Source organism: Oncorhynchus kisutch, linkage group LG12 (genome assembly GCF_002021735.2).
Source record: "Oncorhynchus kisutch isolate 150728-3 linkage group LG12, Okis_V2, whole genome shotgun sequence".
In the NCBI taxonomy this organism is placed as follows: domain Eukaryota; kingdom Metazoa; phylum Chordata; class Actinopteri; order Salmoniformes; family Salmonidae; genus Oncorhynchus; species Oncorhynchus kisutch.
In genome coordinates this window covers 58,455,639-58,481,659 of record NC_034185.2, presented here as the reverse complement: position 1 = coordinate 58,481,659, position 26,021 = coordinate 58,455,639, and the positions used below count along the sequence as shown (strand labels likewise).

Here is a 26,021-nt window from a genome sequence, read left to right as displayed (position 1 = left end):
TGGTGAATTGGAAACGGATAATGGTCAGGGTTAACCAGCCCCTTTATCTGTAAGAAATAGTCAACATTTAGAATTATAACGTGTTAAAATGTAGGTACTAAATTTTTGAATTAAATCACTGGTTTTAAAAATGTCTCACGCTTTAACGATAGGGGAAGCGGTAATTTCATATTTCGGTTTAGGGGGTTATTAACTTTATGGAAAACAATATTCACACTATGTGGATTATAAACATGTACATACATAGAGAGCCAACACATCAAGATCTAACAGGGATGAGTGGGGATTCATTTTTTTTATTTGACCTTTTATTTAACTAGGCAAGTCAGTTAAGAACATTCTTATTTTCAATGACGGCCTAGGAACAGTGTGTTAACTGCCTGTTCAGGGGCAGAACGACAGATTTGTACCTTGTCAGCTCGGGGGTTTGAACTTGCAACCTTCCGGTTACTAGTCCAATGCTCTAACCACTAGGCTACCCTGCCGCCGTACAACAGGAGTCTTCTGTAACCTGCAATACGTCTTAAATATGTTTTACATACATCCATGACTGAATGGTTTCACAAACTCCCATTAAAGGTTTTGTAAGTTGTAACAGGAATGCTCTGCTAGTCCTAAATCCAGACATAATCCACACATATGTGATTGTTATAACTGGTCTACGTTGTGTGGGAACAAACTTATGTTTTCCTGGAAGGGTGAGCTTTCATAATGGGGTCAAAATAAATATGCTAGAAGCGATAGGAACAAGGTTGTATATTTGGTTTAGAGAACAAAGGCGGTGAATTCAAACAACAGGAGGGGATGTCGAGACATTCTGTCTACAACCGGGGTGGGGGGCACCGGGGGTTGATTAGAGATATCAATGTTTAACCCCGGGGGGTCGGCAGATATCTGGACATGCCGTATGCATGATAGTGCAAACATTGGTTTCAAACGATCCCCCTCCAGATAGCATGTAGCCCCATTCTTGGGCCCCTGTTGAACACCCCCCCCCCCCTCCCCTTTGTTTTTGAAACGCATACACACACACACACACACACTCCTGCTGTTCCCGTCACACGCACACTCACCCTTATTTTCCGTGTCTTTTTTCTTCGTGACAGACCGGGGTGATGTATGGAAAGGACATTTTAGCCAGCGTTAAAGGGTGAGATACATTTTTAAAACCAGTGATTTAATTCCAAAATATTTAGTACAAACTTTTTAAAGACATGTTAGAATTAATTACCAAATTGTACTACTATTTAAACATGCATCATTAGTGTTTTATGTAAAAACATTGGAGACCTACAGTTGTACCGCACACTCACACACGCACCCTGATTTTCTGTGTCTTTTTTCTTTGTGACAGACCGGGGTGATGGATGGAAAGGACATTTTCCTGTTGTTAAAGGGTGAGATATTGTGTATTCTATAATAATTTAAGGTCCTTAAATATTTGATGCAAATGAATGAAAGCTTAATGTAGTTCAGATAGAGCACGATCAGCAGGGCGGGCGATAGAGTACACAACTGTATCAACGGCTTGAATTTCTGACAAAATAATATTATCAATGTATACAATATATTTGTTTATTAGACCTACCAACATATAACACAATATTGAGATACAAAAAAAATGTATATGCAACATTTTCTCAACTGTCATCCTTGTGCTTTTTGCTTTATAGGAATGCTCTGCTAGTCCTAAATCCAGACATAATCCACACATATGTGATTGTTATAACTGGTCTACGTTGTGTGGGAACAAACTTATGTTTTCCTGGAAGGGTGAGCTTTCATGAATGGGGTCAAAATAAAATATGCTAGAAGCGATAGGAACAAGGATGTATTTCCCAGAAACTAATAGTGTATATCATGGGTAACTCCTGTTATCATGGTGCAAGGATAGGTGTTCCATTCTGTGGCCTGATCTAGACTATGTTGAAATAATCTAAATGAATGCAGGGACCACTTCATTAAAAACTATAGATGCATTTGACCGTAGACCATTTTGTTTTATAAAGGGTACATGTTCAGTACACACCCCTGCATTCTATATTATAAAGTAGGCTGTTGGTCTTTGAGGTCCGTTATATCAATTTGCCTTTATACATCTCATTGACCTACTGTCAACTCCCTCAGTTGTAAACATCTACAATAATCATTAGACGTACGCGTCAAAGTTATCATACCCCGTGTCGGGGTTTGTACAGAGTTGGGTAAATCCGCTCTTTGCTCCCCACTTACATGGGTAATAATCTCCAAGCTGCTCTAAACGTTGATGTTTTTGGTGTCTCTAGGTTCATCTCTAGACTGTTGAATGAGGCCTGGTTCAACTTTCTTACAAAACCTTTAAAGGGAGTTTGTGAAACCATTCAGTCATGGATGTATGTAAAACATATTTAACACGTATTGCAGGTTACAGAAGACTCCTGTTGTACTATGAATCCCCACTCATCCCTGTTAGATCTTGATGTGTTGGTTCTCTATGTATGTACATGTTTATAATCCACATAGTGTGAATATTGTTTTCCATAAAGTTAATAACCCCCCTAAACCGAAATATGAAATTACCGCTTCCCCTATCGTTAAAGCGTGAGACATTTTTAAAACCAGTGATTTAATTCAAATATTTAGTACATACATTTTAACACATATAATTCTAAATGTTTACTATTTCTTACAGATAAAAGGGCTGGTTAGGCCTGACCATTATCCGTTTCCAATTCACCATCGCAAAGACGCTTGTCCGCTCCATCAAAACTCCGTAAGTTTTCCCTCCATGTGTAGATCAACCATACTGCATGTAAATCCTGGGTATGCCCACATCATTAATTAATAAGATGGGTAAAAAACTGTTTAGACATAAGTAAAGGCCTTTTATAAAGAGGCTGTCATGATTGCCTGTGCCACATATTTAGTACGTATTGCTTGTTACAGAATACTACTGTTGTACATTTAATATCCACTAGCAGATGTCGTCGCATTTGCACAAATTCTGTCATGTTACTGTGGTCTTTTTAAAAGTCAATAAATGTGTGTAAAGTGTACATGTTTGTTTCACTGTAGATTTGTTTAAGCCCTCCTAGAAACACCTGATTTTATCCCACAGCATTAATTAATAAGCTGTGTAGAAGCTGTTTAGACATAAGTAAAGGCCTTTCATAAAGAGGCTGTCATGATAAACCTGAATCTGCAATTACCTTTAGGATCTTTTCTTTGGGGTTGTAATCTCCCCAGGTGTACATGCACTGAAAATCCTTAGGCTGGAGCCATCTGGAAGCTCTGTACATATAAAGAGAACTAAATAGGAAACTAGGCTGAGAAACATTATTTAGATGGCTGTTTAATTGTTGTTGAAAGCTTGAAATGGACACAATGCCAAGGGACCTTGTTTCTAACACACACACACACACACACACACACACACACACACACACACACACACTCCTTGTTTCTAATACGGACACACGCGCACACACACACACGCACACACACACACAGACACACACACTCCTGCTTCATAGATAGCAACCATAAGGACAATAAAACTGGGGGTGGGGGGCCATACTCTTTCAAAAATTCAAACACAGAACCCCCCCCAGTTCAACCAGGTCCCTAGACATCAATCAGCATGACAACTTCAAAGGATGCAATATGGATATAAAATAACACACCCTCTAACACGTGACCACAGGAACAGGATGTCCTGGCCGGAGGCCCATATTTGGACATGTATACGTCATCATGGACACAGGGTCATAAATAAAAAATTTGACCCGTGCCGTCTACTTTATTCTCTCTCACCTACCCTATTTGAGAACCCCTGGTGTATAGTATGATATTTGTTATTTTGTTTAGTAGTTTTTAGTACATGACAGTACACTTAATAATTATTTATTTTATTTAAAATTGCATACTTTGTGTGACATACTTGTCCATAGATGTTGTTTGAAGAGTTGAGACACTGACTGAACAATAAGTATTTCTGAAGGATATTTTGGTTGATTTGTTTGGGTTTTTCATTGAAGTAGTTCTTTCGCTTTTAGAACTGTACTTACTCTGAGCGTTTTGTTCTTGTAAAGATGTTGTAATAGACTCAAACCAGTGGCACATAATTAATGACTATATAAATGAATCAGAAAAAGTTAAATAAAAAGGTCAGTTCAGTGTGGAGACCCAACTTTGTGATGGTTCTCAATGGAGATTCTTTGAGATGAGATCGCACCATGTTCATTGCATTTATGAAACCAGCACCCATACAGTGTATAGTACCATTACCACCTACGGGCCTTGTTTGGTATTGCTGGTTGTAAACACATACCTGCATACATACTGGACTGATACGGAACACTGCTATAACTATTATTAGTAGTAGTGTTATAATGATTTAAGTTGGGACAACCCTTCAGTTAACTACTGTACCTATCAATTATCCAGTAGTAGTAATTATGGTTCCTCAATATGCATTTAACAGTTTACAACGTAGGCTCTGTGTTACAGCACTGCTTTAGGTGTCCCCATCAGGAATTGCTCTTGAGAAAATGTCATGTTATTGTCCCCTCCAAAGTTGATATCAGATTTTCGCCCCTGTATGTCTAATAAGGGTGTTGGATATTCTATTTCCTGTTTTCGGTGTAGCCTGTAGTCAAACACATATAATAAAGGGAAGGTCTCTCACAAAACACTACTGTAATATAAAGTAAACAAAACAAACAATTCACCCCCCAATTCACATCTTTAAAACAATGTCACTCTGGTAAAAACAAATAGTTTGTTTACATGGATACTGGGATCTTACCTCATTGATCTGTCAGTAAACTAGAATATAATCCAGCAAAGTAGTCCTACCGGTTATGCCAGTAATAAAACAGACTAGTGGGACATAGCCCAGCTAGCAGTTAAATTAACCATGTCCTGAGCCGATTGCCTGCAGTCTGCGGAGAAAAGTTGCGACTTCGTTTTTGAAGAATCTTCTCTGTGATTTTGAAGAATCTTCTCTCATGGATGATTTCCGTCGTTGCAGGTTGAAGCAGCTCAAAGGGAATGTTCTTGGAGGTGAGTTATTTTTTTCAAATGTTCGAATTCCTTCCTGCGTTTCACCATTTCGGGACTGATGTCTAGAAAGGATTTAATTGCCTCCCCGTTGTGTAGGATCATAACTTTCTCTCTGTCCTGGTACCTCAGGAACCAAACGTGGAAGGGTTGTGGGTTCTGATCAGGGGATGGGCGAGTGACCTGTGCGCCCGTTCGATAACTTGATGACTTGAATCTGTGTGACATGAGACGCTGTGCTGGGCTACTGTCCATCCCCTCAGTGGGTGTGTTGCGCCACTGCAGAAAAGCTGACTATACATCCGTACTGTCTAGGCCTTTCACTTTCTTGACCGCTGACTCTGCCTTTCCATTGGCTTGTGGATGGTGAGGGGAGGAGGTGATATGAGTGAATCTCCACTTCTCTGCAAATGTTTTGAATCTGGCTGAATCATAGCGCCCCCCATTGTCCGTGATTACACAATCAGGATGCCCATGGCGGGCAAACTGGAATTTACACTGTGTCAGCTGACACGTTTAGCAGTGGCTTCACCTCCCAGTAATCTGAGTAATGATCAACCATGATCAGGAAGTCCTTCCCTGCATAGGCAAAAAGGTCCATGCTCACTATTTGCCAGGGGCGCTCTGGGATGTCATGTGATATCGTGGATTTGTTTTGCTGTGCTCGTGCATATTCATTATAGGCTGAGCAGTTGGATACATAGTCCTTGATTTCCCCTCTCATGTTCGGCCAGAAAAGTGTCACTTGCCTGTCTATAGCATGCCTCTCCGCCATTGTGGCTAGCATGTATGCGGCTCAACATTTCCGCCCTCAGTGCCCTTGGAATAATAACACACTGTCCTCTGTACAGCACCTCGTTCTGCACATTGATTTCATCACAAAATGACTAATAATCTCTTCCACTCAGAGAGGTGTCCTCTTTCACAGCTGGCCATCCTGAGAGAACAACTGACTTTAAGTCTTGTAAAGTCTTCATCGACCTCCGTGTACTGTAAAATTGGACAGAACCTGTGGTTTGTAATATTGAGATGCCTTGCCTGGTCAATGTGTGTGAATGCAGCCTGCTCACTCTCTGCGTTGCTCACATTGTGTTGTGTGTGTGTGGTGCGTCTGTCCTCCTGCCTTCCGTGTTGCTGATGTACATTTCCAGCCCAGGCTTGTAGATGACACCCACGTTGTAGTTTTTGCAGCTGCATTAACATACCTTGGAGACGCTTAGGGGCACAGAGGAGTGACAACTGTTAATGATCTGTCTCAGCTGTTATTAACCCTCTGCCAGAGAGAAACTGATAATCTCTACGAAGAAAATACAATACTCAAAACATTTGTCTATTTTTGATCCGTTGGCGTCAATGCTCACAAAGCAAACTCCACAGGCTGTCCCTGTTGCGTTAGGCAGCAAGCCATTCTTACTTGAGTCGCTCTGCACAGTGACCGGTTTCAAGACGTCATAGTACCTCAGAACAGGCGTGATAAACGTCATAGTACCTCAGAACAGGCGTGATAGACGTCATAGTACCTCAGAACAGGCGTGATAGACGTCATAGTACCTCAGAACAGGCGTGATAGACGTCATAGTACCTCAGAACAGGCGTGATAGACGTCAGGCGTTTTATTTCCTGTACAGCTTGGTCAAGTTTAGGGAGCCAGTGCCACACACTGTTCTGGTCCAGCAGCCGTTGGAGTGGCTCAAACACTTCAGACAGCTTGGGCAGGATCGTGGCCAGGTATGTCACAAATCCAATGAAGAGCTGTACTACCTTGGCATCCGTGGGCGCCAGCATGTTCAGTACAGCCCTGGTCTTTTCTGGGTCTATTCTCAGGCCCTCGTGTCCATGAAACTGAACTGCAGCTTTAGCACACTGAGCCTGAGTCTCACCTCCCGGCACCGCTCCATCAGTGCCTGCTGCAGATTGTTGGCGTTTTCACGCTCTGCCTTTTCATTGGAGTCCCCGCATCCGGCAACAAGAATATCATCTGCGATAGGCTTGAGGTCCCCCAGCAGTTCACGTTGCTTACGTTGATACATCTCGGGGACCACGGACAGCCCAAAGGGACGTTTCAGCCATCTCATCTTGTCCCATGGCAACCAGAACGTCGTCGTCCTCCTGCTGCTGTCCTCATCCAGTTTACACTGGAGAAAGGCATCTCTGGCATCCACCAGCGTAAATACGCTTAGACGGTTTGTACAACACATCCTCTAATATTGGCATACGGTAGTGAGATCTTTTCAGTGCTTCATTTAAGGGGTTTTGGGTCCCTACATAATTTGATCTTCTCTGGCTATGACCATGTTGCTTATCCAGGGCGTCGGCACAGTCACTGGGGTGATATATCCATCATGTTCACATTTCTCCAGTTGGGCTTTCACTCGTGCCTTCAAGGCTACAGGCATATTCCGTGGTGCACATTGTACAGGGGTGCAACTTGGGTGCCGTATGAAGTGGACATCTCCTTTGCACAGACCACTGGATCGTTGAAAACGTCATAATAACTCAGCAGCTGTTCTTTGGTCATTTGAGACACTGCTCCACTTTGTTTCACTCTGCTGGTATTGTCTCAGTCATGGGTCCGAAGCGCTAACATGTAGAACCAGAGAGTGGTGGATTTTGGTCCGTCTCAACAAGTTCAAAGAGTAGTCTGGGCTTGAGCAGTAAAACAAATGTATATTCTGCCATCCCTATGGGAAATGGTCTGATATACCATGGCTGTCAGCCACTCGGCATTCAGGGCTTGAATCACCCAGTTTATAATTGGTGATATTCTCTCTTTCACTCTCTTGCTCATTACACTGTGTCATGCTGGCCTTATCTTTTATTATTCAGTCTCAGCTGCACCAACCATTTCTGTCCCCGAGAGTGAGCCTTACTGATGCATTCCGTGGTGTAGACCGGTTCATCATTGTCAGAGCCTCCCCCTCTCTGTATATTATCCTCAACAACATGCACTTTCTTTACTCAGCCTGATATGTCCCCTGCCTGACACACCTTGGCAAAATGATTTGCGACGCCACAGGACCTGCATGTTTTGCCATAAGCTGGGCATTGCTCTCTACTCGCCTGTGATTGTTACCACGCTATTTTGTTTTTGTCATGTAATGTCACCTGACCTCTCATGGGTGCACTCTCCCGTGGTTTGTACCTCTGCTGTCTCATTCACTGTATCCACTTGTGTTCCGTCTATCGTCCTCAGCTACACTTCATATTTCCTATAGCCTCTGGTAGACTAAAGATCCCGTTATCGTAGAAATCGGCGCCTTGTTCCTTCACTCGCAATGTCTAACACGAGCTGCTGTCACGTTGTCTAATGATTGGAGACAGGCGCAGGAATACGTAATAGGGGGTTTTATTCTCTCCACCCAAACAAAAGAGCGAGGTGTAAACCTCTAAATAATACACAGGACGAGACCCATAAAACAAGTACACAACAACACGTAGCATGGAAGCCGATACAACAGCACAGGTACTCACAGGACCAACGGGCATGGTAACAATAACACGTAGCATAGAAGCCGATACAACAGCACAGGTACTCACAGGACCAACGGGCATGGTAACAATAACACGTAGCATAGAAGCCGAAACAACAGCACAGGTACTCACAGGACCAACGGGCATGGTAACAATAACACGTAGCATAGAAGCCGAAACAACAGCACAGGTACTCACAGGACCAACGGGCATGGTAACAATAACATGTAGCATGGAAGCCGATACAACAGCACAGGTACTCACAGGACCAACGGGCATGGTAACAATAACACGTAGCATGGAAGCCGATACAACAGCACAGGTACTCATGAGACCAACGGACATGGTAACAATAACACGTAGCATGGAAGCCGATACAACAGCACAGGTACTCACAGGACCAACGGACATGGTAAAAATAACCGACAAGGACAATGGGGAACAGAGGGCACATATATTACATACTAATCAGGGGGAATGGGAACCAGGTGTATGTAATGAGACAAGACAGTCCGGGGTTGGTGGTGAGACCTCTATAGACCTCCGGAGCTGGTGAATGGAATGAGCAGCAGTACCGGGGGGGATCCATGACAACCACTCTCTTATCTCGTCCCTCAGACCGCGGTACTGGCATGTTGCGGCTCTCTCCAGCAATCGAGTGATAAAACTGTTCATCTGTATCCTGTTTGCAGCAGCTACAGAGGGATCTCTCATAAATTATGTTTTTCTGTGGTCTTGAAATAGTCCTCCAAAGCATCTAGAATAGCAGCATCATCATTTCTCTGATCAGCAGTCAATGTGAGATTATGCATGTAAATATGCCGACACTCACTGCCCATTAACCCTTCGTGGTTCCAAACTTCTTCCATTTAAGAATGATGGAGGCCACTGTGTTGGGGACCATCAAAAGCTGCAGAATTGTTTTTGGTACCCTTCCCCAGATCTGTACCTCAACACAATTATGTCTCAAGACTCTACAAACAATTCTCTTAACCTCATGGCTTGATTTTTGCTCTAATAACATGCACTGTCAACCGTGGGACCTTAAAGATCCACAGATTATGCAATCTATTCCACTCCACACTGCCCTTTCACACCTGGACAAAAGGAAAACCTATGTGAGAATGCTATTCATTGACTACAGCTCAGCGTCCAACACCATAGTGCCGTCAAAGCTCGTCACTAACCTAAGGACCCGGGGACTAAACACCTCCCTCTGCAACTGGATCCTGGACTTCCTGACGGGCCGCCCCCAGGTGGTAAGGGTAGGTAACAACACATCCACCACGCTGATCCTCAACACGGGGGGCCCTCAGGTGTGAGTGCTCAGTCCCCTCCTGTACTCCCTGTTTAATCATGACAGCACGACTCCAACACCATCATTAAGTTTGCCGATAACACAACAGTGGTAGGCCTGGTCACCGACAATGATGAGACAGCCTATAGGGAGGAGGTCAGAGACCTGACCGTGTGCTGCAAGGACAACAACCTCTCCCTCAACGTGATCATGACAATGGAATTGATTGTGGACTACAGGAAAAGGAGGACCGAGCACGCCCCCATTATCATCGACGGGGCTGTAGTGGAGCAGGCTGAGAGCTTCAAGTTCCTTGGCGTCCACATCACCAACAAACTAACATGGTCCAAGCACACCAAGACAGTCGTGAAGCGGACACAACAAAACCTATTCCCCTCAGGAGCCTGAAAAGATTTGGCATGGGTCCTCAGATCCTCAAAAGTTTTTACAGCTGCACCATCAAGAGCATCCCGACGGGTTGCATCACTGCCTGGTATGGCAACTGCTTGGCCTCCAAGGGCTTGTAAAGTAAGCATTCACTGTAAGGTCTACACCTGTTGTATTCAGTGCATGTGACAAATACAATTTGATTTATATAGACAGCTGTGTGCCTTTCCAAATAATTTCCAATCAATTGAATTTACCACAGGTGGACTCCAATCAAGTTGTAGAAAATCTCAAGGATGATCAATGGAAACAGGTTGCACCTGAGCTCAATTTTGAGTCTCATTGCAAAGTGTCTGAATACTTATAAAATACTGAATAAAATAGAAATTAATCCCACACTGATGTCAGCCTTTTTTTAGGAACTTATCTTTTTAACCACAGAAATCCTGCATTTTCACATACTGTATGTAGACACCGTTTTGATGCTAGATATATAGGCCCTAGCCTTAATGAATATGATTTTGAAAAGTGGCATAGTTGCGCTTTAAGACTCTAGATTTCAGGAAATGGCAGTTTTTTTTTCTTTAAGCAAAACTTCATGAGGGAAATTGACTGACCCACTCCAGACCTCCCCTACCCAACTTTAGACCTACATAATCTCCACCTTGTCAGACAATACTAGGAAGAACCCTGGAGTGTATTCATTCCGCCGATCTGTTGCAAAATGTTTATTAAACGGATTTACCTGGAGTTGTCCAATAGAAACTCACGATTTAGTTACAAAACAGAACATTTTGCAACAGGATTGATGATTGATGATTACACCCCAGATTTTACATTTAAACATACAGTATGTTCGCTGCTGAAGAGCAGACAATTACCAAGTACCCATAACAGTTTATAGCCTACCATTCATATTGAGCCAGTCTTCTGCCAACCGCATTATTAGGCTTAAAAAGGTGCATTTGCCTATGATTTGAGCAGTATGAAGTGGTACACTAAAACATTAGGCCCATTCAAGGTTGGCAGGTCTGGAATCTGTAAACTGTGTGGAAGCTGTAGCTGCCCTATCACTGCTAAGTCAATAGGATCTAAAACCCCAATAAACGTTATGCTCTTTCTGTAGGCCTATGTTAACTGTAGATTCATTTTTGTATACAATAGTCTACTCTAGTGGCACTACAATGATAGTTTGAGTAGTGATTTGTCAGTGTAATGTAGTGTCAGATCAGATGTAGGCTACTTGGTTATGGGTAGTCATACATATTTGAATGATAAGTCTAAAATTCATGACATGCGATCAACCACTCCTATCTACCTCCAGTCAATGGTCAAACCCTACTCTAGTGATCATCAACTAGATTCAGCCGCGGGACGAGTTTTTTCTTGAGCGGATGGTCGGTGGGCCGGAACATAATACAAATAATTTGTAGAAGGTAAATTCACTGCATGATGCCCAAACAGATGTTTGACTAAAACATAATTTAAAACCTTGTTACGTTTGTATACGATCAAATATTTATCTCTCTTATGCGTGGGAATACTTGGAAACTATGTGATTCTCATTGTGCAGCCGCCATCCATCACCCATCATAGGCATCATCAAACACAGGTGTGGTATATGAGTGGGTACTAAATATTTACTCTCCTTGAGCCGGGTTTAAGAATAGGTTCTGGAGGACTAAAACACTATATTAATGGAGACATTCTTTGCGTAATCTCCGGGAATTTCATATAGCCTTTCTTTCGACGTCGTTTCACTGCAAAGTATAATTGGATTACAATTAAATATATTCAGTGTAGAGGTAATTTGAATTAAATAGAAGTTTAGGATTGACATCAAACACCGGCTTCCATGTGAGTATGACGAATATGTGAGGGTGTGTGCAACATTTAAGCTACAGCAAACCCAGCGCTGGTGAGCGCGCCATTGCGCACACCATGTGTTCAGGGCGAGGGCCCAGAGTTTATGTCCAAACGTTTCTTTTATCGGTAAACTTGCCATAATAACGCATGGTTGGAATTTACGACACATGAAACGGATAACTCTCGGATAATGTTAAAATGTGATCTTGGCTTTTGCCCTAACTGCTCGGGGTGCAGCGAACAACGCTGATGACAGGTTTTTTGACAGTGCTCCTTTTTTGCATTCGTTTATTGGAGCGCAGGACAAAGGTATTCAATTTACAAATATTCAATTGTCTACCATTAGCCTACATTGTATAGGTTATGTTCGGGTACAATATTGGATATTTGACAGGCTACAAGGTTATCACTAAAAAGTAAAGGTTCTAGGGAGTTCCTGCGACAGTCTGACTTCTAAACTTGTTTTATTGTATGCCTAATGCATATGCCTGGCGAGTAAATGTATTTAGCCTAAACCACGGCTTCTATTTTACATTGCCTTCTGTCATGTTATTCAGCCACACGGTGAAATTATCGGATCGAAGTGCTTCTTTATGAAACAAAGTCCACGCGTGGCACACTGCCACTATGTTTATAACCGACATATGACTTTGTCAATCACAGGAGTTTGGAAATAGATTGTTGACTTGTGATGACTCATCCAGCCTATTGACATTGACGTTAAAAAGAGATTGAAAATGCGTATTGTTTTGGTTGAAAACACGTTTTTTTTTCAATAGCTTGTCCTCACACGGGACACTTGGCACAATTGACTTATGGGTCAATTAACTGTAAATTACATTTAAACCACTTGGTGCTGGAGTGACACGTCTGTAGTCTGTAGACCAGACAACTAGTAGGCTATTTTGCCTTGATCTGGAGAGTATCTGACTCTTAAAGTTACAATAACTATTGTGACTTTAAGATAAGCTATCCCTAACCAGTAAACATTGATACCGATTTCAGAAATTCAAGAAGAAAGCTCGCTCTGTGTTAACGTTCAGATCTATCATCTAAAAACGGGTTTATTAAGAATATTTAGTGATAAATGGCAGAACTGTATGTTCTTCTGTTATTTTCCTATGAATGTATAAAAAAAAGTTACTTTCTCCCAGAAGCTCTTAATATACTTTCACTTTCACAGTTTTGGCTGTGATCCAGCTAGGGAAAACTTCTAGCTCTGGGCGTTGACCAACTAGAAAAACATCTTCCTGTGGATTTTGAACAATGAGGCATTCCAGTGTGTCTTCTTTTTTTGTGACTGTTTCTAGAAAAGTGTGCGATGGATCTGTCTCTTCTGGGGTTTCCATTACTATCCACACCAGCGTCTGAACATTGAGCTCTGGAATTGCTTCTTAATATTGAGGTATAGCACCGTATGAAACACACAGCAGCATTGCTTGCTGCAGTTTGATTACATTTCTGATGTACGTGTTTTTACAGAGAGCTTGAAATGTAGCTTTAGCTTTGCATGCACAGGAGTGTAGCTGTTATGCATGCATTCTGTTTACTGTTACTCCCTGCATGCTTTAATCCGATTGTATGACACCAAGCCATGCACTTCTCAGCATTCGCGAGGTCCTCGTATCTATACACTTTCTCGAGTCAAGTGCATTGCTAAGATTACGATTCATTTATTAAAACAGCCGGGCGATGACATCATTCATTTTACTGCTTTGAGGGTAAATCTAATAATGTTGTTATGTCTTCATTACATCACTATTGCACACTGGGAAATCTCTGTATTGTTATGGTGCCCAGAGTGGGTTTGACACTTGGTTCCATGCCATTAGAATATATATTTGGGAATTTGAATGCTTCAAACATACATGCCGGGTGCACCACTCCTGTCCTCAAGGGCCACAGTTTGGTATTCCTTCAGTCAGACACTTACTGACACCTGGGTAAACAAGTGCATGGACTCTCCAGTCATCCAATGACATACAGTACCAGGCAAAAGTTTGGACACACCTACCCATTCAACTGTTTTTTGTAATTTTAACTATTTTCTACATTGTAGAATAATAGTGAAGACATAAAAACTATGAAAAAACGTATGGAATAATGTACTAACCCCAAAAGTGTTAAACAAATCAATATATATGTTAGATTCTTCAAAGTAGCCACCATTTGCATAGCTTTACAGACTATTGGTATTCTCTCAACCAGCTTCACCTGGAATGCTTTTTCAACAGTCTTGAAGAAGTTCCCACATATCCTGAGCATCCATTCACTCTGCGGTCCAACTCATCCCAAACCATCTCAATTGGGTTGAGGTCAGGTGATTGTGGAGGCCAGGTCATCTGATGCAGCACTCCATCACTCTCCTTATTGGTCAAATGGCCCTGACACAGCCTGGAGGTGTGTTTTGGGTCATTGTCCTGTTGAAAAACAAATGATCGCTGCAGAATTCTGTGGTAGACATGCTGGTTAAGTGTGCCTTGAATTCTAAATAAATCACAGACAGTGTCACCAGCAAAGCGCCATCATACTGCCTCCTCCATTCTTCTCGACGGGAAGAATGGAGATCATCCGTTCACCTACTTTGCATCTCACAAAGACACAGCGGTTGGAACCAAAAATCTGAAATTTGGGAACTCATCAGACCAAAGGACAGATTTCAAACCGGTCTAATGTCCATGTTTGTTGACCCAAGCAAGTCTCTTCTTATTATTGGTGTCCTTTAGATTTGAGGCGGTAGGTAGTCTAATGGTTAGAGCTGACAAGGTAAAAATGTCGTTCTACCCCTGAATAAGGCAGTTAACCCACTGTTCCACTGTAGGCTGTCATTGTAAATAAGAATTTGTTCTTAACTGACTTGCCTAGTTAAATAAATAAATAAAAATAGTAGTGGTTTCTTTGCAGCAATTTGACCATGAAGGCCTGATTCACGCAGTCTCCTCCGAACAGTTGATGTTGAGATGTGTCTGTTACTTGAACTCTGTGAAGCATTTAATTGAGATGCAGTTAACTCTAATGAACTTATCTTTTGCAGCAGCGGTAACTCTGGGTCTTCCTTTCCTGTGGCGGTCCTCATGAGAGCCAGTCTCATGTTAGCGCTTGATGGTTTTAGGGACTTCACTTGAAGAAACTTTCAAGAACCTTCAGTTCTTGACATTTTCCGGATTGACTGACCTTCATGTCTTAAGAGAAATGACAGTCCATTACTTTTTCTTATTTGAGCAGTTTTTGCCATAATATGGACTTGGTCTTTTACCAAATAGGGCTATCTTCTCTATACCACCCCTACCTTGTCACAACACAACTGATTGGCTCAAACGCATTAAGAAGGAAAGAAATTCCACAAATGAAACTTTTAACAAGGCACACCTGTTAATTGAAATGCACTCCAGGTGACAACCTCATGAAGCTGGTTGAGAGAATGCCAAGAGTGTGCAAAGCTGTCAAGGGTAGCTACTTTGAAGAATCTCAAATAACATATATTTTGATTTGTTTAACACTTTTTTTTGGGTTACTACATGATTCCATATGTGTTATTTCATAGTTTGTCGTCAATATTATTCTACAATGTAGAATTTCTACAAAGAAATCCTTGAATAAGTAAGTGTGTCCAAACTTTTGACTGGTACAGTGCATTAATCAATTAGGGACCAGGGAGAAACAAGAACCAGCAAGTGGAACTTGAGGGGCTGATTTGTGCACCCCTAATAAAAATATGAATACAAACATGCCTTTTGACATTTTTGTTGTTGTATTTATTTAACCTTTATTTAACTAAGCAAGTCAGTTAAGAACAAATTCTTATTTACAATGACGGCGTTCCACAGCCAAACCCTAACCCGGACAACGCTGGGCCAATTGTGCGCCTCCAATCCCAATCACGGCCAGTTGTGATATAACCTGTATTATTTTAGACTCCTGATTGGCCATTTCAATTTTTTATTTTTTTTACCATATGACTTATAAATAGCTTAGAGAGATTACCACAATCATAACAAAATAAACGAAGGACATATTAGTTCATTGTGTTGTGTGTTACGTTGTGTATCATCCCTGTATTCATCCGTACCTCTTCTATTAAAGCTGCCTGAGTGCCACCGCACATTTGCCCATTGCTGGTGCTGCTGAAACACACGGGATGACAATACATGACGTTAAAGAGCTTCAGTCGGAGTTGAAAAACTTGAAAAGTACCATAGAAGTAAGACTACAGCTAATGAATATCTTGTAGTCCTGGTATGGCGAGTTTGGTGTGAAATTAGGCTAAAGGAGGAATTTTCAAAGGACTAGTGATGTGTGTGACATTTGAAGGATAAACAATTATTCATACAACTGTGGTTTTCTTTGTCAGAAATCAGATGCCTGTTTGTATGCTCCTACCAACGACGACATCTACAATGTAAGTTCTTGTAGCAATATGCAATAAATAGAACACACAAGCAGTTTATTTTTGTTCCTTTGAAAATGCGGTGTGGGGCGTCATGGGAAAAAGGGGTTCAGTGTGTTAGAAATGCCAGGGCCGATTTCTGGTCCCAGTCCGCCCCTGTTTGTAATGCCATGATTAGAACACACCTCTTTTGCATACTTTTATAGATTTCCAGATCAATGTTTTATAGTCTGTGTATATACTGTAACACAGCCTGTGGTTCTGTTCTTCCCCAGGACAACTGCATCTTTAAGTTCATGCACTGTTATTTATTGGAGTTGGAGGTTGTCCTGTTCGAGGACATGTCGGTCACAGATAACTACCATGACGAAATAAAAACATCCATCTACCATCGGAAAAAACAATTGGAAGAACATGAACGCCAATATGTAAGTCAACCTTTAAATAAAGTTCTGAAGTTTATCCCAAATATGTGTTGTGAAAAGTCCTGACTCTCCATACTTCCAATGGTTCAACAACAATTCATTTTTGATTGGCATTCATTTGATTAGCAGCAACAGTATTTTGAATGCCAATGTCACTCTGCTTTCCAATGAATATTGCTTTCATCTAAAATGTCAATTGTAATTGCTTCTCTTTTTTTCTGCATTTACAGAACAGTTCTAGATGCTCACCGTGTGAGGCACAGAGAGTTGCCAACTCCACAATATTCCTCTACAACCTGGAGCGCCTTTTGGAGAGAATAGGGCAAACTGTCAGTTGAATATATTGTAAATATGTTGAAATTGTTTTTCATAAATAACGTAGCAAACAATGTCATGTGTGTGTTATTCTACCTTTGGTCATGATAGTATGTGAAGAAATTAGCAGAGTGACAGCTAGTGCTCGTGTCCAAATGTATATTACCTCTCAGTTCAAGTGTAATTGTAACTAGCTGTTTATATTTTTGTATATAATGAAATAACTTTTACATCTGTACTTGTCATATTTATTAACACATTTATTGAAATGCCTATTTGGAGCTTTACATGTTTTTGTTTCCTCAGTGTGCATATGACACGGATAACTGTCACTAACTAGTTTCCCTTAGAGTTCCTTTGCGCATCCTGAATCAAAATAAAATCCCAGAAAATAAACATGTTGATTTGATCATTTCCTAGAATATGGGTGCCTGGCAGAAGTTGAAATAGGGACATGAAGTGGGACTGTGCCTCAAAGAAACAGGAAGCTGTGCCGTGCTCCATTTCCTGATACTGTGGCAGATGACGATATGAAACTAGAAGTCTCCAGTACAACTTTCTGGCACGCATCCATTTTGTAATAGTTCTGTTTTTTTCTTGATGGAGAACTACAGGTTTTTTTTGCATTTCAATAAAAGTTTTCAGAAAAACATTTTATTGCTAGAACAAACGTGTTAGAAACCACGTCTTGTGGATTCACTGTAAGCTTTTATAATATGGCAAATAAAACATTAGATAACGATGACATGTACAGTTATGACACAATAAAACCTAACCCTTTACTGTCCCCATATAATCCAACCTGTGTTTGAGTCCAGACATCCAGGCATTCTGTATTACTCCATCACAGAGGGGGGGTTGAAAAGGAACGGAGGGTGTGAAACTGGTCACTGCTCTCAGACTCTAAGGTCCCGGGCTCGAAGTCCTCAAGGGGCACTGAAGGAGCACCCTGCTCTCCTGGTTTTGGCAGACTGTGTAGAGAAGAGACACTAACTCCTTCAGGAAGTGCACTCCAGAAAAAGGATGCTTCATTTTGACCCCACTTGTCTTCGGAGTTGGACAGAGAGGTTTGGATGGACTGTGCTTCACTACTGCCTTTGTATCCAGTACTGTCACTCTGCAACGACACAAAGGGAGTTTTCTCTTTGCATATACAGACCGGCGAAGAACTACCTGCTGCTGACAAGATGGCCGTCTCTGTCCTCTCCATCTTCACCACCTCGACTTCGCTGGTGATCTTCCCGATGACAAAGTCCTTGGTCCTCACTCGGCGTATGGACTCCACGAGGTAGTCGAGGCCCCTGGGGTTCTCGGCTAAGTAGTCCAGCATCCTACCGGTCTTCTTGCTGTTCCCCACCCTGCAGCAGATGTCCTCGGCGTCGTCCCGCGTAAGGACCCTCCTGGACCGGAGGTAGTCCAGGTGGCGGTCTGCCACTAGCTTCTCACAGAGGTACGGACGCAGACGCTCCAACGCTTCCTTCTTGACCTCCGCCATGTCTTCGTCAGTGATACACCAGGAGTCCATTATCCAGCCAATTGCCCGTGAGCTCTATAGTTTTCTGAAGCTGCTGCTCAGGCTCTGGAATGCCCAGTGTAGTAGTGTTGGAATTTCAAATAAGGGTTTGCAATATTAGCAACTGACTGAGATAATGTAACAAACCCCTTTCTAACCCTGGAGAGTCATTGAACTGGTTGGAAGCCAATATTGTGAAAAAGGGAACTCCCTCAGTAGATCAGTTCCCTATCAGGAAACTGAGTACGTGTGCGTGCGTGCGTGCGTGTGTTCTTATTTGGACATTCCTGCCTCAGAGAGATCAACATCCATTGCCCTAATAAGATACAGACATTATGAAAAGATGGACACAGATATTAACATCCATCCCAAGCAATTGAATCAAATGTATTTGAATTAAATAAACAGGAATGCAACACATTGCAAAGCGCAAACAAAGTTATTTTACATACAGGAAGAGCTTTGGATGCTTTTGAATCCAAGACAATGACCCTGAATAAAGCATACAAACGGATTAAAAAGGATATAAAAATAAATATGATACAAAGGGGTTATGGTTTGGTTTTCAATTGACTGATTGTGGAGGGAAAATAAAGGAAAACAATATTTTTAAACAAAAGTAAAGTTATATACAGCATGTGATAGATATGGCAGTAATTCAACATATTTTGTGAGACACATTACGATTGAGTTATTGAACAAAAAAATATGAGGTGGTCGTAAAAGCAACCATGATTGAGAATAAGAGAACATATTCATGGAATTAAATTATATTTACAGTAAGCTCTCTCAGGCTCCTTAAGGGACAGACAGGTCTCTTATGTAGAAGGCTGAGGGAACATGAACAACAAGCTAAACTTGAAAGTCTGTTCAGCTTTTTCTCGAACTTATAGAACCTCTCAAGGCTTCCTTTAAGCCACATCTGATGCAAATGAGTTACTGTGTTGACTTTAAGGCATTTCATAAACAGAGCATGACAAAGTATAAGGCATTTCATAAACAGAGCATGAGAAAGTATGCTCAATTGGCAAGCAACACGCTTCGCCGATATTACAAACGATGACTCAGCGAAGAAGAAAATGACAAAGGAACACCTGAACAAGAAATACGGACAAACTTAACTCAGACAAAACAGTGTGTCCTAGCAACGTTACATAACATGGCCAATATCACCTACAACCTTTCATTTCTTTTTTACATCTGGACCTGCAGCGCATGGCTATAGACAATTTATATTGCTACTATATTTACTGCTTGGATTAGATTACGTCAGGAATCATATGGTTTGTTTTTACACCGGCTGTGTCCTGTTTCCCTACACTTCTCCCAAAGTGTGCACATGCACACTCCCTGTGGAGGGTGGAGAATCAGGACGTAGCCATCTTAGTTCCTACATATAGGTTGGGTTCAGGAGTCAACCTTCCCATAGGTCCCCTCCGGCGGCCGGTAGATCTTGGGGAATGCCATCAGCTGCAGCATGTTGAAGGCATACTTCCGGCATTTAATATTCTTTTGCACATTCTCAATCCGACATCCCTCCCTGGTTTGGTGGTGTGGCCATGATGACAAAAAGGAGGGAAGAAGAATGAAATGAAATGATGAATAATTTTCTCAAAAAGGGGGTCTGTGTTTTGAGTATGGAAAACAACAACCAACAACTGAGTAACAGACGGACAGATGGGAAGCAGATAACAGACGGACAACAGTTAAGTATCACCCGTAGGACAGCTAAGGTAAGGGACTGTACGTTATTCATAATAAGGGATACATCGAGAAAATCAGACCTCTCTGAAATTAAAATGGATGACCCTAATTTAGTCCAAATATATTTTCACTTTCACTTGAATGCTTGAAAAAAGTGATCCGCCCTCTATCCAAAATAATAATTAAACGTAGTATAGCTGAGAACATGCCTACCTTTCCCCCCACTCCTAGGACAGACCAGAGCCTTAGATATACAGATTGACAAACCGTTTTTCACCTCGAGAGTGTTTACATGGCAATATTGGGATTTTGATTGCGAGCTGGAAGGTCGTGGGTTCGCAGACCACCATGGACAAGCTTACTCTCCTTATGGCCTCTCAATGGCCATGGAGCTCTTGGTGCAACATGATGCCCGTGTAAATTATTATTTAAAACTGGGTTTGTCAAACTACGTCTAGGGAGGGACAAACAACCAAAGTGCCAGCAATTCTGCAGCCTAGGCAAGATCAAAATGTGCCCCCTTCTGCCGCAGATAGAGGATATATTACCAGAAATTCTCATGTGGTCCATTACATGACTATCTAACATTATTTGCCTATATCAGCCCATACTATATATATACAAACTAGAGGGAGGGAGGAAGGGAGAATTTGAAAATTATTCACTTGGACATGCTGCCAGGTATGGGATGTGCGCCATTTATGGTCCGGATGCATGAAAAAAATGTGGCTGTTTACATTGACTGGAAATAAATATAGATAGGCGTCATTTAGTTTATCTTGGCCTGCGAATCGTTTTCTCCAACTGGCTACACTGAGCTCTAACACCAAACATCATAGTACGGTCCATAGCCATGTCTGCTCAGTCAGTAGCGCACATCCCATACCTGGCAGCATGTCCAAGTGAATCATTTTCCAATTCTGTCAACTCGTTTGGATTTTATTAGTGGATAATTATCTTGGATCTCCCTTCCTCCCTCCCTCTAGTCTGTAAACATCCCATACCTGGCAAGTTAAGACTGAGAAATGTTTGTGCACTGTGCCTACACCGTCAGCTGAAATCGCTCCTACATTCTGGGATCGCTCCTACATTCTGGGATCATTCCTATTCCCTGGGATCGCTCCTACATTCTGGGATCATTCCTATTCCCTGGGATCGCTCCTACATTCTGGGATCATTCCTATTCCCTGGGATCGCTCCTACATTCCGCGAACATTCCTATTCCCTGGGATCGCTCCTACATTCTGGGACCATTCCTATTCCCTGGGATCGCTCCTACATTCCGCGATCATTCCTATTCCCTGGGATCACTCCTACATTCTGGGATCATTCCTACAGTTGCTGTTTTAGAGACTGCTACTGTTATTCTGTCTAACCGCCTAAACACACTAACAGCAGTCTAATCGCCTAAACACACTAACAGCAGTCTAACAGTCTATACACACTAACAGCAGTCTACCCGTCTAAACACACTAACAGCAGTCTAACCGTCTAAACACACTAACAGCAGTCTAACCGTCTAAACACACTAACAGCAGTCTAACAGTCTATACACACTAACAGCAGTCTAACAGTCTATACACACTAACAGCAGTCTAACAGTCTATACACACTAACAGCAGTCTAACAGTCTATACACACTAACAGCAGTCTAACAGTCTATACACACTAACAGCAGTCTAACAGTCTATACACACTAACAGCAGTCTAACCATCTAAACACACTAACAGCAGTCTAACAGTCTATACACACTAACAGCAGTCTAACAGTCTAAACACACTAACAGCAGTCTAACAGTCTATACACACTAACAGCAGTCTAACAGTCTATACACACTAACAGCAGTCTAACCATCTAAACACACTAACAGCAGTCTAACAGTCTATACACACTAACAGCAGTCTAACAGTCTATACACACTAACAGCAGTCTAACCGTCTATACACACTAACAGCAGTCTAACCATCTAAACACACTAACAGCAGTCTAACAGTCTATACACACTAACAGCAGTCTAACAGTCTATACACACTAACAGCAGTCTAACCGTCTATACACACTAACAGCAGTCTAACAGTCTATACACACTAACAGCAGTCTAACCATCTAAACACACTAACAGCAGTCTAACAGTCTATACACACTAACAGCAGTCTAACCATCTAAACACACTAACAGCAGTCTAACAGTCTATACACACTAACAGCAGTCTAACAGTCTATACACACTAACAGCAGTCTAACAGTCTATACACACTAACAGCAGTCTAACGGAGAGAGAGAAAACAACTTCTTTTGAAGTGTCCTGGAACATATCAGTACTGATTTATACGGCTCTATTTTCCCCCTGCTCATCAGAATCCTACTATGCTCTACTTTAGAGTAGAGGGGGAGATAGTTGGAGTGGGGAAGAAGAGTGAGGGGGTTACACTTCCACTATTCCAGAGGACATAGGAATCGTTGAAAAGATGTAGTACATTACTAAAATGTAGAATCTTAGTAAATAAATCACAGTCTCTATGAAGAGGAGGGTCCCTCAACTGACAGGGGTCAACTGGAGGTTATGATAAGAACGTGCCCTCAAGCTGCTTGGAGTTTATACTGGAGTGTGTAACAGTGTGATCGGCTTCAGTTACGCTGTTAGCACTTTGGTACCTGTGCCAGAGCAGCCAACCAGAACGCAATGCTAGCTCTCAGAACATTAGCTCTCTGTCATTGACATGAAGAGTTAACTGTTTATCGCCAGTCCTTCTGATAGTATTATATGGCCAATGCTTTTGGTAGGGAAGAAAAAAGCCTCCAAGGTTCAACAGTATGGTATCTACGAAAATAGAGAAAGCTAATATGTCTTAGCGGAGAGAATAGATTTTCTTAATCCCTTACATTCTAAATCGATTCCATCCTATCCTCAAGCCTGCTAGTCGGATTAACAGTCGAAAGCTTGTGTTTGATTGTACAAATTAAATTATGTTTCCACCCAATTACCCTTTCAAAGCAAAATCAATGAAATCACACAAATTCCAGACTCCCTCCCTCCCAAAAAACAAGCTGCACAGACAGAAATCACCACCTGACGCACACAAGGTTAGTACATGGCATCATCAGCAACTTTATTGATATTTTGCAAGCAGAAAAACAAGACTTAAAATTAACCACACGACCAGCAGGTGTGAGCTGACAAGCAGTAGGGCGATGGGGTAGAAGTGTCGCGAGGCCGGCTTGTTCTCCGCTACAGAGCACGCCGCCTCGGGGTCCGAATCCCACTGACACACTACTTCTCCCTGGGTGAGCCGACTGCAGGGCGAGGGGACGAGGGGCGAGGAGGTGAGACAGAGAATAGACAGAAAGAACCGTTGGGTTAGTAAAGGAGAGACCGCTGACATGGGCCAAAGACAACCAGCAAGCACAGACACATGAATGAACGGATTAATGGATGAATGGGTAAATGGAAAGATGAATGGATGAATGGGTAAACGGAAAGATGAATGGATGAATGGGTAAATGGAAAGATGAATGGAAGAGTGTAAGAGTATGAAGGGAGCGAGTAGAGGCAGGCAAGATCTTTTATGTGGATCTCTCCTCTTTCAATTATTTACTTGAAAATTATTTGGACAAAGATTTGGATGCGTTCTGTTGCACCTGTTGATTTCATGTAGCCAACAGAAAGGGACATTTAAAGATCTCAACCCAAAACTTAAGGAAATGTGATAAGCCTTACCCCCACATATCCAGAACAAGCCATAGTGAAACCAGACCGTTGTGCAGTTAGTCTGAACCCAAGTGTACATTCTATGTCAATATGTCAACATGTCAACATACATGTTGGATAAAATAAGGGAACAGTGTCAGTATTGACAGAGAGATAGTCAAGCTTCATGAACATTTTATATTTATTTAACTAGGCAAGTCAGTTAAGAACAAATTCTTATTTACAATGACAGCCTAGGAACAGTGGGTTAACTGCCTTCTTCAGGGGCAGAAGCACCTGCAAGTTCCCGGACATTTCTGGGGGGAATGGCCCAAGCCCTCACCCTCCTATCCTATTGAGCATGTCTGGGACCTATTGGATAGGAGGGTGAGGGCTTGGGCCATTCCCCCCAGAAATGTCCGGGAACTTGCAGGTGCTTCTGCCCCTGAAGAAGGCAGTTAACCCAGCGACGGGGGCTTTGTGCCCGTAGGCAATGTTGATGCCGGTGATGTCCGGTGAGGACCTGCCTTACAACAGGCCTACAAGCCCTCAGTCCAGCCTCTCTCAGCCTATTGCGGACAGTCTGAGCACTGATGGAGGGATTGTGCGTTCCTGGTGTAACTCGGGCAGTTGTTGCCATCCTGTACCGCAGGTGTGATGTTCAGATGTACCGATCCTGTGCAGGTGTTGTTACACGTGTTCTGTCACTGCGAGGATGATCAGCTGTCCGTCCTGTCTCCCTGTAGCGCTGTCTTAAGCGTCTCACAGTACGGACATTGCAATTTATTGCCCTGGCCACATCTGCAGTCCTCATGCCTCCTTGCAGCATGCCTAAGGCACGTTCACGCAGATGAGCAGAGACCCTGGGCATCTTTATTTTGGTGTTTTTCAGTGTCAGTAGAAAGGCCTCTTTAGTGTCCTAAGTTTTCATAACTGTGACCTTAATTGCCTACCGTCTGTAAGCTGTTAGTGTTTTAACGTCCGTTCCACAGGTGCATGTTAATTAATTGTTTATGGGTCATTGAAAAAGCATGGGAAACAGTGTTTAAACCCTTTACAATGAAGATCTGTGAAGTTATTTGGATTTTTACGAATGGTCTTTGAAAGACAGGGTCCTGAAAAAGAGCCGTTTCTTTTTTTGCTGAGTTAAGTAACTCTGACGTTTTCGATTATTAGTAGTCACATAGTCTCTAATGATGATGACATTTTATAGCCGTAGGCTTGTTGTAGAGCCGGTTTATTCTTGGACCGCTCCAAAGCCACAACACTGTCTAACCATAACCGGTTCTACAAGCCTCATAACGACCCTCGATATAATCAAAGCACTCCTTTTTCTCCAAACATAAACCAGTTTTATCTAACAGGTTTTTAGAAATGACTTAGTTCTCTCAGACTCTGCTTTAGTGATCATCTGAGCTGTATCTTTGTTGCCCTTGTTACATTTGTCGTTCTGCCCCTGAGCAAGGCAGTTAACCCACTGTTCCCCGGGTGCTGAAGACGTGGATGTCGATTAAGGCAGCCCCCCGCAGCTCTCTGATTCAGAGCGGTTGCGTTAATTGCGAAAGACACATTTCAGTTGAATACATTCAGTTAGACAACTGACTAGGTATCCCCCTTAGACGTGTGAACACACAGTGTATGCAGTTGCACACAGTGGGTGTGATAGCATTTCTGCAAGCAAAAGACTGCCATTTGACTTCCTCAGATATTTGATCCACACTTTTTTACTCATGGGAATATCACTAACTAGCCACATTCAACTGACCGTTTACATTATGTGGTGCACAGTATACAGGCTATTCTGACAAAACTATGTTGAAAGAAAGATCTATCATACTTAGTTATCTCTATTTCTTGAACTGCATTGCTGGTTAAGGACTTGTAAGTAAGCATTTCACGGTAAAGTCTACACCTGTTATATTCGGCGC

At 42.2% G+C, this 26,021-nt stretch overlaps 2 protein-coding genes, 1 long non-coding RNA gene and 1 pseudogene across 15 annotated transcripts in view; 2 read left to right on the top strand and 2 right to left on the bottom strand.

Moving 5' to 3' along the window:
* Positions 1-421: 421 nt before the first annotated feature.
* Positions 422-3,470, top strand: LOC116376563 (uncharacterized). The gene is made up of 3 exons (XR_004212014.1): positions 422-1,150; positions 1,355-1,397; positions 2,672-3,470. It is a non-coding gene; the product is annotated as an uncharacterized LOC116376563 (long non-coding RNA).
* An 8,618-nt stretch (positions 3,471-12,088) lies between these two features.
* LOC109882293 (uncharacterized) lies at positions 12,089-17,979 on the top strand. Of its 2 annotated transcripts, XM_031837936.1 has the most exons (7): positions 12,103-12,370; positions 13,372-13,466; positions 16,145-16,262; positions 16,413-16,460; positions 16,724-16,876; positions 17,104-17,202; positions 17,609-17,979. In XM_031837936.1, exons 1-7 carry the CDS (start codon positions 12,311-12,313, stop codon positions 17,636-17,638), a joined length of 603 nt encoding a protein of 200 aa, XP_031693796.1. In that variant the 5' UTR covers positions 12,103-12,310; the 3' UTR covers positions 17,639-17,979. The 2 variants fall into 2 exon arrangements, with proteins under 2 accessions (XP_020329983.1, XP_031693796.1); XM_020474394.2 differs by having other exon boundaries at positions 12,089-12,370; positions 17,104-17,979.
* LOC109882292 (B-cell lymphoma/leukemia 10 pseudogene) lies at positions 17,431-19,749 on the bottom strand (annotated as a pseudogene). Its single transcript, XR_004212013.1, has one exon. The product of XR_004212013.1 is annotated as a B-cell lymphoma/leukemia 10 pseudogene (transcript).
* Positions 19,064-26,021, bottom strand: part of LOC109882601 (type II inositol 3,4-bisphosphate 4-phosphatase) — a 208,558-nt gene continuing 201,600 nt past the window's right edge. For 6 of the 11 annotated variants that reach the window (XR_004212011.1, XR_004212012.1, XM_031837928.1 and 3 more), the window contains one exon: positions 19,064-20,241. Coding sequence is in view for 9 of the 11 variants with exons in the window: in XM_031837928.1 (XP_031693788.1) it covers positions 20,109-20,241 (133 nt within the window). In the remaining 2 variants the exon portion in view is untranslated. Of the gene's footprint in view, positions 20,242-23,464; positions 23,700-26,021 lie in introns of those variants that run through there. The other 5 variants (XM_031837926.1, XM_031837927.1, XM_031837931.1 and 2 more) reach the window with 1 other exon arrangement.

Bases quoted from the DNA above. Each gene is read 5' to 3' on its own strand.
- LOC109882293 (XM_031837936.1), top strand. From the start codon at position 12,311: ATGACAGGTTTTTTGACAGTGCTCCTTTTTTGCATTCGTTTATTGGAG. The intron at 16,461-16,723 runs GTAAGTTCTTGT...GTTCTTCCCCAG, and splicing joins CCAACGACGACATCTACAAT to GACAACTGCATCTTTAAGTT. The intron at 17,203-17,608 runs GTCAGTTGAATA...ATCATTTCCTAG, and splicing joins TGGAGAGAATAGGGCAAACT to AATATGGGTGCCTGGCAGAA.